Raw genomic sequence first — 14,349 nt, 5'->3', positions numbered from 1 at the left:
TATAACTCATGACACCAGAACCTGCTTTCTGCAGGCTGCCCTGCAGGATTGCGTCCAGGGGTTCCCCAACCTCCCCTGCCCCAGAGAGGCCATCTGACTCCTCTGCAGTAACACAGCCCATACAGCCTGGCTTAACGAGGTATCCTAAACTTACATGACCATCTGACCATGCAATACAGCAGCCAGTGACATCTTTTTGGAGCTCACATTGAGGAAAGTAGGACGAAACATGCCTCTTATCGCTTTTTTCGAGTCTTGCCTTATTCAGTGGAAAGCCCATTGTCAGAAAGTGTTGCCAACTGGAGACAAAAGTCCCTTGCCCAGTCCCTCCTGGGAAGGCCACAGCAGGCCTGGCAGCCTCACCCTCCTCCCTGCCCCAGAGGACCCACGTCTCCAGCCAGCAGCAGGGCTGCCCCCTCACCGTACACACATAGCAGGCAAGGGAGGGGAGTGACGTGTTCTTTTATTGAAGCAAGTATGTCCAGTCACACCAAAACTGACATCCTGCATTATGGTACAGCTTCATACTCAGAGTTCATCTTAAATACCAAAACATCAAATCAGGGTATGTATCAAATTGGGAAAATAAAGTAGCAAACATAGACACTGTTTCAAGTAGGTACTAGAACTGATCACCCGTGAAGTGCACGTGGATGTGTACAGAAACCGTTCTAAGGCTGTATTCCAAATATATATTCTCAAGTTTTAAGCCTTTCTCATCTCAAAGACATAAACAAAGCAATATGTACTATCAATATACAATCTGTACTAGCTAGAACCTCAGAAAGTGCAAACACACTGTGACAATACAGTGGAACTATTCCTGCTCCACCCAGGACCAGAGGCATGGGCAGCGGGCCTGGGGCTGCCTCCTCCCCAGGCCCAGCCTCTCCCAGTGTCTTCAGGCTCTCCCAGGAGCTTTGGGAATTGGGACCTGGCCCATCCTCACCCAGGCTTCCCCATTAATCAAGGCTCCTGCAGAAGCCGGGAATGCAGAGAGGGACGAGGGTACGGAATTCCTGCAAGGGAGACGGTCCGCGTGGATAGACCTCACGCTTTCTGAAGGACAGCTGTCCTGCGCCATGGTCAGTAGGGCCCAGGGCTCACACCAGGAAGTCAGACATGGGAAAATGGAGTGTGCTCCTCTAGCTGGGTGTAGAAAACACCTCTCGGTATTGGGCAGTTTTATCTGAATGGGCTCCAGCAGTATGGCCTGGCGAATTTTGTTTCCAACTCCAATTAGGGGCGCTGCCCACCCAGGTGGGAGGAGGGCTGTTGGCTCCCTCCCCTCTGTAGGTAGGTTTCAAGACTAGCTCTAAATGTCACCACCCTGGAGTCAGCCGTGTACTCTTCTTCATCACAGCTCAGTGTGTCTTTCAGTCGCAGCCCAAAGACTGACAACTCCATGCTTCCCTCCCTTATTTTAGATTTCCTGCTTTCTAAAATGTAGTTGAAGAATGATTTGCTGGACACATTGTCACAGAAAATATGCTGCCAGGTGCCCCCTGCCCCTCCCTGACCCCACAAATCCCTGAAAGGAAAATGAAAATGTAAACTTTGGACAGCCTGTACTCAAAGGCTCACTTCCAGAAGTGTGCGGACGTGACCTCCCAGCCACCAGCCCTCCTGAGGGCAGGCGCCCAGATGGAGTGGGACTCACCACAGCCCGAACCACAGAGCAGGAAGACCAGACCCCAGTACCCTCTAAGGCACTAACCCCGACGTCAGAGACACTGGCTGGAAAGGCGTCCGAGCAGGCAGGGCTCACGTTGGTTTTGGTTGGGTTTTTTAAAATATTTTTTTCATAAGATGTTAATAATCAAAAGTAGAAAATAAAAATCTACATTTCATTAGAATAAGATGTTATCATGGATGCCATCTCCCATGATACTCTCCCCTCTCCCTCCCCAAAGCAGGGCCCTGCCCTGTTATTTAAAATAAACAAAAAAAACTTTGTAAGTGCCAAAGGTTGATGCATGAAATAATTACCATTTTTTTTCTCATAAAAGTTATATACAAAACGGACCCCAACCAGTGAGGCCTCCTCATCTCAACCCACATCAGTCGAAATTTAAACCCAGTTAGTGCGCGTGCTTCCTCTGGCGTCGCAGGCTGCATCCGCCTCAGGCTCTGTTCAGGAGGGTGGTCCTAGAGGGGGACAGGGGACAGGCAGCACTCAGGCCCGAGCAGGGCGGCGGGTCTAAGCCATCCTCAGCCTCCCATCAAACATGTCCGGCGGCCCTGCACCAGGGACGCGGCAGTGCCCAGGCCCCCTTTCCAGGAGGGTGACCCTTGTGCCCACCCTGAGTCCTCCCTCTTCCTCACAGACTCCCATGTCCCTGGCACTCTCCTACCTGAGGGTCTTCCAGCTGTCTTTTTCCATGTGGTTCTCAGGACCCTCACTTTCAAAGGAGGCGACGAAGAGAGCTGAGAGACAGGAAAGTCCCTCAGAGCCTGCGTCCCCATGCAGTGTCTGTCTGAACCCAGCTTCCCTTCAAGGGTGCAGCCCAGGACAAGGGGACAGTGACCTCTGGCTGGGCTGAACACAGTTCTCTGCTGTGTGGGGCTCTCAGGCTGCCTGTTGGGGACTCTAGGAAGGTTCCTCGTGTTGCAGCTCCTGCCCTAACCCCATGTGACCCTCTCCAGTGGCCACTGGAAACTGACTCTCCTGTCCTTCTCTTCCATCCATCCCACGACCCACCCTCATGCACACCTCGCCCGTGCGAGCAGAGCCTGCCCTGTGTGGCATGGAGCAGCCAGCAGGCCACCTCCCAGGGCAACCCCAAAGGGCACCGGGCCTGGACAAGGAGTCAGGTGGGGAGGGAGGCATGCTGCATTGGGAGGCAGCCCTCACCTTCCTCGCTGTAGATGGGCGCCGTGAGCAGGTAACTCTGAATCTTCTTGTCCTTCTCGAAGGGACACTCTACCTGTGTCCATGTCATGAACTCATGGATCTGTCTGGAGATCTCCCAAAATTTCTGAAGGGAACAAAACCAACTGATGTTCATCTGTCACCTTAAGCACCAAACACTCGGTCAGGGCGGGGGACGCAGGTTTTGGCCTCAGTCTCCTGCCCACTTCACTGGTCCCAGTGAGATGGGACAGTGGCCCTGCACGCTGACTCTGTGGCCATGGTGGCATGCCCTGCAGCCTCAGAGCCAGCAGGTGTCCCCCAAGGCCACTCTATCTAGCCCTCCACCTGGGCCATCAGGCCGGCAGCAGGGTCTCTGCCTCTCTGTGCAGGGACCCAAAGAAGGCCCTACTGATGACTCCAGCCTGAGGCAGGCACCCCATCCACACCCAGCCCAGTGGCGCCAACCAGAACGTGTCATGATGTCCCTTCTCTGGGACCTTCGGAGGGATCCCTGCTCCTGCCCACCCCTCACCTGTGTGAGGTAGGCATCCGGCAGCCTAGAGCCGCCTACACCTGCCCTGCCACCTATGTCCCACCCTCCCATCCTCACCAGGTGCCTTCAGGCCCACCAGGCAGGCTCTTCACTTCCATCTGGAATTCTCTGCCGCCTCCTCCCTACTCAAGTCCCTTCCTACCTAAACCCCTCCTGACCTCCAATCCCACAGGGGTGGACAGGGCTGTCTCCCTGTTGGGGCCAGGCTGGAACCACGGTCCTGGATAAATACAATTCCCTGTGACTCCAAGCTCTGCAACTAGGCCATCCACCCAGAAGTATAGACGGGTACACCTCAAACCTCGCAGTCAAACAGCACCCCTGACCCACCATAAGGCTTTCGGTCTTGAAGGCCCTTGTGAACCTCAGGCAGTGCTCAGGAAACCCACAGACCCTGACCCAGGACTACTGCCTGGCAGCCCCAGTAGCTCAAGACAGTTTCCACCTGGCCTGCCCTGTGCTGGGACCCCACGGGGCTGAGCTCACCTTGAAGTTAATGTGCCCGTTGGGTAGGTGGTTGGTGTGGATTTTGTGCAAGAAGTAGATGTCCTTAACGAAGAGGTTGAACACAGGGATGACAATCTTCTCACGGCTGCTGTTGGCCATCTGGGACCTCTGCGTGGCCCCCTGCAGGGCTGTGCGGTAGTTGCAGAAGTTGCTAGATGGGTCCATGTGATGCTGTGGGCACAGGGAGGACCTGGTGAGCATCATAGCCCCATGCCCCTCTGACCTGCTCAGGACACCCCTCTGCAGACAGAGAAGGCACCTGGCCCCTGGGCAGCCTGGGAGTTAGCACAGGGGAGGGGACGCCCAAGGTTGCCTGGCTGAGCTCTGGGGCCAGGGCTTCTGAGTTCAGGTCCCGGCGTCCTCTGGAAAGCCATAAAGAAGTGTCATTGCCCTGCCTGCCAGGCCTGAGCCCCTTGCCCTCCTTCCTTTGAGACTTCCCTTTGCTCCTCTACTTAGATCAACATCTCCCAGACCTGATCAGCTCTACAAGACACATGCTTTGCAAAAATGGACTCTGTGATCACACACATCTGAGGAAGGCTGCAGGTGATCCTGTCTGCCGGCCTCTGGGCCATCTAGACAAGCCAGGACCTGGAGACACTGACCAAGGAAAAGGCAGTGTCTTCCAACACAACCCCACTCTTGTCAAATTCTTGCTTAACCGCCTTCCACTCTGGAACTCGCCTTAGGCGATGCCAGGTCCGCCTGAAGTAACCAAGGACACCTTAAGTCCCCACTGCTGGAGGACGAACACGCCAGGCCAACTCAGCCAGCAGGTAGGTGCTGACCCCAGGGAGAGGACAGCAGCTCCCCACCCCCACTGTCAGGGCCCCCTTCGAGCCGTTGCGGGACAAAGTGGGTGCGGCTCACAGCTGTGACAGGGACTCAGGTGCCTACCTCCAAGACATCAAACTTGGCTGTCTTGACCTTGGACCAGGTTTTCTTCAGCCTCGCCACAGGACTGAGGTTCATGCCAGCTGCAGAGGACAGCAGGTAGGGTCAGGGCTGGGGGGCGGGCCACGCAGCAGCCCCACCCTGGGTGCCCAGTCACTCACAGATGATGGCCATCATGGAGTTGAAGTTCCCGATGTTGAAGCACTCCCGGGCCACATCAATGAAAAACTCCAACATGCGGGTCCGGTGTTTCTTCTTCACCACCTGGAAGGTGGCAGGTGACCTCAGCACGGCGCTGCCAGGGGACAGCAGGAGCTGGGGCCACCGGGCAGAGGAACAGAGGGGCAGGGGGGACCTTGGGACTTAGCTTCTGGCCACAGTGGGCTGGTCCAGGTCTATGGCTGTGTCTGGGAGGCCCAGACATGCGCACAGCCTATGCTCAGTCTCCTCAGTCATCAAAGGGAGGGCACCATCTGCCCCAGAGGGCTGTGAGGGCCGGCAAAGCCTCACACAGGCAAGAAAAATGGTGCTGGGCATGGGGAGCACTCTATGGACAGGGTGTCTGTTGTCATTGAAGGAATCGCTGTATGTTGGGATTGGGGGATTGTCAAATGCAACAGGGACTTCGTGCGTTCACTCTTAAAGTTCCATCATCTAACTTCTGGGGCAGGATCAGGGCCTCGCTGGGTGTGGGCATGGCAGCCACCCCACCACGTCTGCCATAGGCACTTACCCGGCACACCTCAGTGGCCACCAGCATGCTCAGGCAGTTGAACCAGTTGTCATAGGCCTCCAGGCTGTAGGTCTTGGTCAGGTCCCCTCGGCACTGGAAAGGACACAGCAGGTCATAGGGGGCCTGGAGGACCCTGGCTGGACAACTCAGTCCCCACAGCTGGCCCTGGTCCCCAGCCGTGGCTCAGCCTACACTGCAGCAGCCTCGATCATGCCTGCCTGCTCCTTGCTGCCCAGTGCAGAGCTGGCAGGCCAGGCTGGTTCCCCGGCCCAAGTCTGTGACCTTTCCCAGCACTCATCATCCATGACCAGCACAGCCATCTAAGGCCTCCTGGAGCAGGTGCTAGGAGGGCCAGTGCCATATCCATCAGGGCTCATGGCCCAGCACTCCAGAGGTGCTCAGGGCATGCTAAGTGAGGTCCACACCCACCCTGCATGGAATGCAAGTGCCAGGCAGACAGGGCTGGCAGGGGTGCCATGGGCCTTGGCCCACTTACCCTGTGGTTGTCCAAGGAGTCCATGTGGCTGACGATCTGCATCAAGTCCTCAGGGTAAATGCTGCTGACCCTGTCCTGGGGTGGAAGACAGCAAAGGGAAAGTGACAAGCCTCCCCTGGAGAAGGGACAGCACTGCATAGGCATGGGCACAGGGAGAGGAGGAGCTGCCCAGGGCATAGGACCTTCACCTCCTCCCAGGACAGTCCTCCATCCTAGGGCCATTGCAGTCCCCACTGCAGGACAATGCTGCTCCAGCTCCTCCCACTGACACTGCTGTGCTCCTGAGAACATGAATGCCAGGCACAGAGGTGCCTGCCACTCACATGGACACACACCTGGCATGAACTGTAGCATTTGGGACTGGCAAGTGGGCTTCCCTGATGGCTCAGTGTGACTAGCAGGGGCCTGCAGTGCTGTGCTGAAAGAGGTACTGTGGTCCCGCAGCCCCCGCCCCCCAGTCAGGGCATGAAGCAGCACTGACCAGCTCAATGTGAGTCAGCTGCTGGGCCAGCACCAGGGGGTCGCAGCATACGCCCAGGATGTCCTTCTGGGCGGCTGGTGGCTTGGTCTTGAGGATGGGCCCCTTGTCTACAGCCGGTAGCCGGAGCTTCTCGCGCAGTTCCTGGAGCTGGCTCCGGGCAGCCAGGGACAGCAACAGGCTCTGCGTCATCTGGGCAATGGCCTTCTTCACTGTGCCATTCTCCTGTGGGGTTGAGGGCAATAAGGGTGCCAGCATGGGCTGGCAGCAAGGCCACCACCACTGTGGGTAGGATCCATCTCACCTCCAGGGATGTGCCTGACCAATGTGAGCCCACAGCTCCTATCTAAACCTCAGCCTTCAGGCCTTCAAGGACAAAGTGGGGCACAGTGTGGGCTCCTCTGAGGACTGCTGGGGAGGGGTCTCAGTGGGCTGTCCTGCTGCAGAACCAGGCCAAGGGCAGAGACAGGCTCAAGGCTGAGCTTTTGGGTCTGAAAAGCATGACTTTTTCAGAGGCGGCCCACTGAGGTGCTTCCTGCAGCAGGAGCGGCCCATAGAACTGTTCAAGGCGTGGGAAAGGCTTCTGCCAAAGCCAGGAGTCTCTGCCCCCTAGGTGGGGGCAGCCTGGGATCCCTGGCTCTCCTGGAGTACTCTGGGTGAATAGGAGCTGCTAAGCATAGGGAATGCTTCTACTGTGGAGGCCCAGTTGGCCCAGGCACCTCCAGTTCTCTCTCCACCAAATGCAAGGGTGAAGACATTTGAAAAATGGGAGGCCTATTTAAAGCCTTACCCCCACCTCCTCTCACTAATCCAGGACAGGCAGAATCTTACAAACTCTCAATAGGCTCCCACTCCAGTGACAAGAACAGCAAGGGCCAGGAGAGGGTCGAGGCAATGATCGCCAGGCCTGCAACTGGGCTGCAATGCAAGGTCCCTGTGTGCAGTATCATGAGCAACCCCGGCCCACTGCTGGCCAGCTGAGCTGTCATCTGGGGGAAGGGAGGTTGAATGGGGCCACCCAGCAACTCTCCTGGGGGAGTAACATGGAAGGGGACCACATACAGAATTATCCCCGAAGCCCCCACCCTCCCAAGGGCAGACCCTGACACACACCCAAGGACCCTGACCAGAGCCCAGGGAGCACTCACCTCGTCGCACTGGGTGACACGGTGTGTGATGGCTTTCAGCTCGGCCATGGCCTTCTCATCCTGGAAGTCATAGGGGAAGGCCTCCGTCCACTCCTTCAGGAGCTGCACGATCTTGGCTGAGAAGGACTTCAGCTTGGCCTGGGGCAGCAGAGGATACAGAGTGAGGCCCCACAGGGCAGAGCAGAGGACAAGATGGCAAATTGGGCAAGCTTCCCACATCCCCGAGCCACACCCCAGGGCCTGTGCTGGGCACAGCCCCCAACTGCGTGCCACCTGCAGTTTGGCCAGACCTGAACCACCACACGACTCCTGTTTGGTTCCTTCTTTCTTCCACTTAAGTTGGCTTTCTTTTTCACTTAAATAAACTTATATTCAAAAAACCTACCCCATCTCTAAGGTGACAAAAAACTAATTCCATTTGCTATAATTAGAAGTCACCCATAAAAACAACACAGTAAAATAACCCAAGCCAAGCCATCCAGTTAGAGGAGAGCTCCCGTCTGCCCCCCGCGTTTGAAAGCAGGGCGACAGCGCTGAAAGGGGTGTGACCCTGAGGAGAGGCGATGCGCCCCCGCGCCCTAGTCCACAGGCACGCACGACCCCACCCAGCACAGGGCCTAGAGCATGGGGACTGGCCCTCTTGGCTGAAACGACTTCGACCCTCTCGGAAGATGCCCGCGCTGCCTCTACCCCCATGGGGGGTACTGTGCCCGATGCTCAGGCGCCGCGCCCCCATCCGCCAATCCCCCAGAACGCACCACGGGCCAAGTCCCTCCTGCGCCCACCAAGACTTTGCGCCAGCCCACACCAGCCCACTCAGACCGCTGGACCCCGCCCCCGGCCCCTGAACCACCCAGTCCGCAGCCCTGCAGCTTTCTTCGCCCACGCCGCACAGCCTCCAAACCACGGGATTACGCCCACGTTGCCGGCTCGGGCCTCCCCCTCCCACCACGCCCCTAACCCAACCCACAGCTCCATCCCAGACCTCACCCCAGCCTGGTGTGGCGCCACGCCCCAACTCAGACCCGCCCCACAGCCCCAGCCAGGCCACGCCCCAACCCTAGCACTGACCCCGCCCCCAGGCCCCACCAGCCCAGCCAGGCCATGCCTAACCCTAGCCCTGACCCTACCCCGAGACCCCACCACCCCAGCCAGGCCACGCCCCAACCCCAGCCATGACCCCACCCCCTGGTACTACCCTGGACCCCACCCTACAACCCCAACTAGGCTACGCCCAACTCTAGCCCTGACCCCGCCCCCCGACTCCACCCGGAACCCCGCCCCATGCCTCCAGCCCCTAGCCTTGACCTCACCTCCCGCCCCCTGCCCCCACCCGTGCCCCAGCCAGGCCCCGGATCACCTTTTCAGGCCCGGCCTCCAGCTGCTGCTTCTGCTCTACACAGATCTGCCCCACACGGGCCAGCAGGTCATGAGGGGGCATAAAGACCCGGGAGCTCAGGAGAAAGGTGAAGATGTACGTCCTCTGAAGGCAGGAGACGGAGAGAGGGCGGAGGGAGGGTGAGGCTTGGCGGAAGCAGGCCCCCTGGGGGCTCACCGCGCTGCTTCACCTGGCCCGGCTGCTTCCCAGGCCCAGCACGGCCCGTCCCGCGGCCATGCCTTCGCCTGCCCGGTTCCCTTCGCCTTGCAGGCCCTTCCTCCTCTTACTGCTACCTCGGCCCTGCCTACCTAGGAGGCACAGCTCGAGCCCCGCCTCCCAGCAGCTCTCCGAGGGCTCCTAGCAGCCTTCCTCCACTGGGATTCTCCCCCTCTCTGCCCCAAGCAACCATAGGGCTAACCCCAGCCTGGGACGTTGGTAGGGCTCCATGGGGCTCGCTGCGCCAGGGTGCAAGCCAGCTGCTTCTTCACATCCTCGTGGGCCGGGCTGGAGGTCAGCGGTGGGGAGGGTGGGGGATGCAGGGAGGTTGGCACAGGAGCGGGGCCTATCGGGAGCAGGGCTGATCCATGGGGCGGGGCCTCATCAGCAGGGCCGAGGCCCCATCAGCAGGGGCGGGGCCTGAGAAGCAATGGTGGTGGGGGTCCCTGCACACTCTGACCAGCTCTGGGCCTAGACCCTGACTGCCAGAGCAGGGCGCCTCCATACCACATCCACATGCCCTCCATCGAGATCCTCATGGGTTGGGTTCTTGGGCCTTTTGTCTAATGAGGGTCAGTGTCTGTGGGAACTTCACTTTGGCTCCTGCTTGTGGACAGGGTAGACTTGCAGGTCAGGGAGACTGCCTGGGACTCCCTAGAGGGACTCTGCCCCACGTAGCTGCTGCAGGCTGGGCTGCCCAGGAGCCTCTGCCCCTACTCCCAGCCCAAATAACCCGGTTTTTCTGCTTCTAGCCAGAAGCAAGCCAGGTTGTATTTGCTGGGAGTACAGGCCTCCTGGAGCAGGACTCAGGGGCCTGGGCTGGCACTGCCCACCGCAGCCCTCCTAGGAGCACCGGGGACTCCTCTAACATCCTGCAAACTTCCCACGCCCTGCCCCAGGCTGTGCAGCATGGGGACTTGGGGGATCAGAGCCAGCACATCTCTCAGGGTCTACCTTCTAAGGAGACAACCAAGATGTGGAGGAAAGGCCCGCCATGGAGCTCTTGGCCAAGGGCAGGGCACCCAAGGGGAGAGCCTGTGCATCTCCAAGGAGGAGCACGGAGACCATGTGCGTGTGTGTGTGTGCATATGTGAGTGTGTTCAGCTACCCATGTGCATGCCGAATGGTGGGGTGGCGGGGGAGGGGTAGATGCTCGGCAGAGGAGCCAATGCCCAACTGGACTCCCCTGCCCCTACCATCCCTCTGTCCTCTCCTGGGAAGCTGGTCAGATCCCAGGGCACAGGGACCACACTGGGTGACTGCCAAGTTGGCTTCTCTGGGGTAGGCCTCTGAGAGGGGCGGCTTCTCCAGCTGCGGCATGAGGCCCATGTCCCACAGACGGTCCTGCCGGGGACTACTTCAGGGCCTTGGGCCTCTCCCCTGGCTCTGCCCTGTGAGCACTCACCAGCCTGTCTGCACTGCCGTCTCCAGCCCCAGGCAAACCCTGACAGGGCTTACGGGACGGACAGAAGGACAGATGGAGGAGGATGAGGAGTGGGCAACAGAAAGGCAAGGCCCCCTCACCCAAAGCCCAGAAGGCAGAGGAAGCCTGGCAGGTGGTGAAGCCAGGCTGACTGCAGCCCCGTTCATTGGAAGCTAGAGGGCAGCATCCCTCCTGCCCACCTCCCTGCAAGCTGTCTGACACCCAGGCTGACAAGCAGGGCAGGGAGGGAGAGGGGGTAGCATGACGTGGGCAGGACTGGCCCTCCCAGAGGGTAAATGCTCAGCTCACAAGAGGGAGCTGGCAGGCCCAGTGCCGCTGCTGCTAAGAGACATCACCCTCCAGGGGGAGGGAAGCCACACTTGACAAGGGAACGCTTTCTCTGTTCCAAGACTGTATCATGTCACCTTGAGGTGAAAAGGGAGGATTAGGGTTGTTGCCTAGGAACAGTCCCCGAGTCAGCCTGAACAGTGCTCTGCTGACAGGGCAGGCCAAGCCGGGCCATCTCCTCTTCATTCTGGACCACCAGGGTTTATGTACAAACCAGCTTCCCAGCTCAGCCCTGGGCTCCAGGACCTGGGCTGGGCGTGCCCTCGCCAGGACCCCAAGTGCTGGCTTTGCCCTTTAAAACTCCTCTTCCTCCTTGGAGGCCCTGCTCAGAACTCAGGGCCTTGCTCAGCCCTTGTGTGTTTCTGCTTCCTGTGTCCCCAGGATCATCTCCTCCTGCCTGGGGCAGCAGCAGGGAAGTCACAGCAGGTTCTCCCAGGCCCCCTGCTAGCTGGGGGTGTATGCAGAGCAGAAGGCAGAGAAGGCCCTGGAGGTGGGCCTGGGCCCTCCACTGCCCTGCCCCTCCTGCAGCCCCGTCCAGCTCTACCACTCTGTGGGGGCCTCCCTCCCCACACCTGACATCTGCTGGAGCCCAGGTCACCCCATTAGTCTCACTCCACAAGACCCCACGTACTCACATCGGGGTAATAATCCACTGTGGGAACAAGGTGCTCCATCAGGGCCTCCAGGGACCCAGAGATGAGGCGTCCATCTTGGAAGATGAGGTCCCCGGAGCCACCACCGGCCCCACCTCCACGCTCCCCCATGCCAGGCTGCACCTGTCCACTACAGCTGGGCCCAAGGATGCTGGAGAAGACAACGGACGTCTGGGGCATAGTTTCCTGGGAGAAAAGAGCAAGGACATGAGGCATCAAAGGCGCCTCCACAGCTCCACAGACCCTCCTCCCAGGCAGCCTGCAGCCTGCATGCATGTGCACAGGGGTGTGTGGCAGGGGCACAGCAGTACTGGCAGAGGGCACCCGCATCCCAGGGCAGGGGCAGGCGGGCTCCTCAGTGGTCCCCCAGCTGCTGCACATCTGATCACTGTGTCTTCAGCTCCCTGTGGGCCAGGCCTCATTCCAGGGCCCTGGACACTCAGAGCCAGCGGAGAAGAGAAACTCTGGAGAAATCGTCCGAGGAGGGACAGGGAGCCCGCGGTGGGCAGTCACGGCCGCCTGGGGTGAGAGGGCTGTGAACAACTGATGGGGCTGGCCACGCAGCTCCCAGGATAAGAAAGGAACACCCTAGGCATGAGGGACAGCGGGTGCTGAGGTCCTGACCCACAGATGTGTGCAGCCAGGAGCTGGGAGGGCAGTCTGAGGACTCGGGGCCGGACACACAGGCTGCATGTGCTGCTTCGTGAGGTGGGAGCCTGGGGCTCTGAGCACAGTAGTCTGACTTGTGGTGGCTGCCGCGTGAACGGTGGGTCTTGCCACAGCCCAGGGAGAGCTTGCTCAGGCAGGTGGTAGCAGGAGTGGTGAGCAGGGCCACTCCACACGGTGAAGGTCTGGGGCCGAGCGGCTGACCAATATGAGGTGGGCGGGGCTGGAGAGAGATCTGGAACTGGCTTTGAGTGAATCTGAGTGCTCCTGGGATGCAGATGTCTGAGCAGCTGGGCCTCCTGGCGGGCTCGGTGCCCACACTGGGACTGTCCTCCATGGCAATGGCCCACTGTGACGGGGCTCAAGGTCTCACCACACCCTGCAGCTGGGAGTTCTTGTGAAGCCTAAGGGGGTCTGAAGCCCTCTGGGCCTGTTTCCCCAGTGCCCCAGACAGCCAACCATGCCTGGGAGGAGCCAAGTGGAGACTGGGCAATGTAGCATTTGCCAGCCTGAGAGCCAGGGGTGGCCTGCCTATGGCCTTGTCTGCACACAGAGCCAACCTCACCCTCCTGGCCCCCAAGGGAAGGCAGCACAGGTGCCAGCAGCTGAGGTCAGGTGGAGGAGCCAGGCCCTCCTGCCATTTTGGTCTTAGTTTCCCCTCTGGGCAGAGCATGTTGCCATGATTACTTCAGTGCCATGACAGGACCATGGGCCCCTGCCCTGTAGGGGCCTTACAAGCAGAGAGCGGACCACCTGCCCACCGCCCGCCCCCCGATACACACACACACAGCACATCCCTGTCCCTGCCACCAGGGAAGAAAGGGCACCCGGCCCAGATGACACTGGTTTTCCCACCAAACGCCTAAAGGTTTCCTTGGAATTCTTAGAAAATCCTTAGCAAGGAGAGCAAGAACGCAACCAAAGGCCCCACAATGAGGCTGGGTGGAATCTCTAGGCCCCAAGGCTCAGTGCTGTCCCCATTCCAGGGCAGGGAGGTCATGGCTCAGACTCACACAATGCTCCCCTCAAACTCAGGCCAGCAGTGGTGCCTCACACAAGTTAGAATGCACATTCTCAGGCCTAGCCCCAGACCTGCTGGTCAGAAACTCGGGGTGGCTGCTTCTGTACTCCAACACACCCTCTACTCCAGCCCAAGAACCACTGATGTGAGCCAATCCTTCATTTTTCAGATGGTGAAACTGAGGCACAGTGGGAAGGAACTCAATTAAGGAAATTCCAGGAGTTCCAAGTCCAGCCTAGGTGTCACCACCTCCAGGAAGCCTTCCTGGGTTTAACCTAGACTGTTGACCCACAAAGCCAGAAGTGGCTGTATCATTCACCTGTGTGTCCTATTGCTGGCCCAGGGTGGCACTCAGTGACCATTTATGCAATGAAGTCATGAAGGTGGGCTCACAGACCTCTTGTTGCCCACAGCTGCTCAGCACTGTCTCAGGCATCTTACCTGAGGCCAATGCACTCTGAGACAACTTCCCCAAGATCACAGTTCTGGGTTCAAAAGGTGACCAGCAGGTGGTAACCTTGGTCAGTTGGGCCTCCTCACCCCAAGCTCTTGGGGTCATCAAAGAGGGCATTTGCCATGCCACTGGCCTCTCCCACTGCAGGCTGCTCTGATCAGGAGGTAGTATGTGGGGGATGCACTCTGACACCCCACAAACTCAGCCCCAGCCGATCCCCCACAGGGCAAGGCCACTCCACGTCCAGCCTTCAGAGAGACCTGCCTCGGGGCCAGGAGGCCTGCCTAGGCGCTGAGGAGCCAGCCTGGGGACCCAGCCCACTGGTCAGCAGCCAGAGAGGGGCTGGGAAGGCCACGTGGGAGCTGGTCACCTTCGAGGGTGGGGGCCTGGAGGAGGAGCACGCAGGGATGTCCCAGGCAAGCAGGGGTTCTGCACATGCTCACAATCCTTTCGGGGAGTCAGCAGAGCCTGAGGGGGGCCGTGTGGAGCCTCACTGACCTGAGAGGTGGGGTGCTCTGGGTTCCTTC

At 59.3% G+C, this 14,349-nt stretch overlaps 1 protein-coding gene across 5 annotated transcripts in view; it reads right to left on the bottom strand.

The window, feature by feature from the left end:
* Window positions 1-445: 445 nt before the first annotated feature.
* The window catches only part of RASGEF1A (RasGEF domain family member 1A), a 36,492-nt gene continuing 22,588 nt past the window's right edge, over window positions 446-14,349 (bottom strand). For all 5 annotated transcript variants that reach the window (XM_031936206.1, XM_023198538.2, XM_023198536.2 and 2 more), the window contains 12 exons: window positions 11,664-11,867; window positions 9,024-9,146; window positions 7,664-7,801; window positions 6,519-6,740; window positions 6,038-6,112; window positions 5,542-5,634; window positions 4,970-5,072; window positions 4,812-4,891; window positions 3,894-4,085; window positions 2,855-2,978; window positions 2,355-2,427; window positions 446-2,148 (listed from right to left, as the gene is read on the bottom strand). In XM_031936206.1, the coding sequence (XP_031792066.1) occupies window positions 2,124-2,148; window positions 2,355-2,427; window positions 2,855-2,978; window positions 3,894-4,085; window positions 4,812-4,891; window positions 4,970-5,072; window positions 5,542-5,634; window positions 6,038-6,112; window positions 6,519-6,740; window positions 7,664-7,801; window positions 9,024-9,146; window positions 11,664-11,867 (1,452 nt within the window). In that variant the 3' untranslated portion in view covers window positions 446-2,123. The remainder of the gene's footprint in view (window positions 2,149-2,354; window positions 2,428-2,854; window positions 2,979-3,893; window positions 4,086-4,811; window positions 4,892-4,969; window positions 5,073-5,541; window positions 5,635-6,037; window positions 6,113-6,518; window positions 6,741-7,663; window positions 7,802-9,023; window positions 9,147-11,663; window positions 11,868-14,349) is intronic.

The sequence above is a fragment of the Piliocolobus tephrosceles genome, chromosome 9 (genome assembly GCF_002776525.5).
Source record: "Piliocolobus tephrosceles isolate RC106 chromosome 9, ASM277652v3, whole genome shotgun sequence".
Taxonomy (NCBI): Eukaryota; Metazoa; Chordata; class Mammalia; order Primates; family Cercopithecidae; genus Piliocolobus; species Piliocolobus tephrosceles.
The sequence above is the reverse complement of the archived record's forward strand: the minus strand, read 5'-3'. Positions and strand labels throughout refer to the sequence as shown.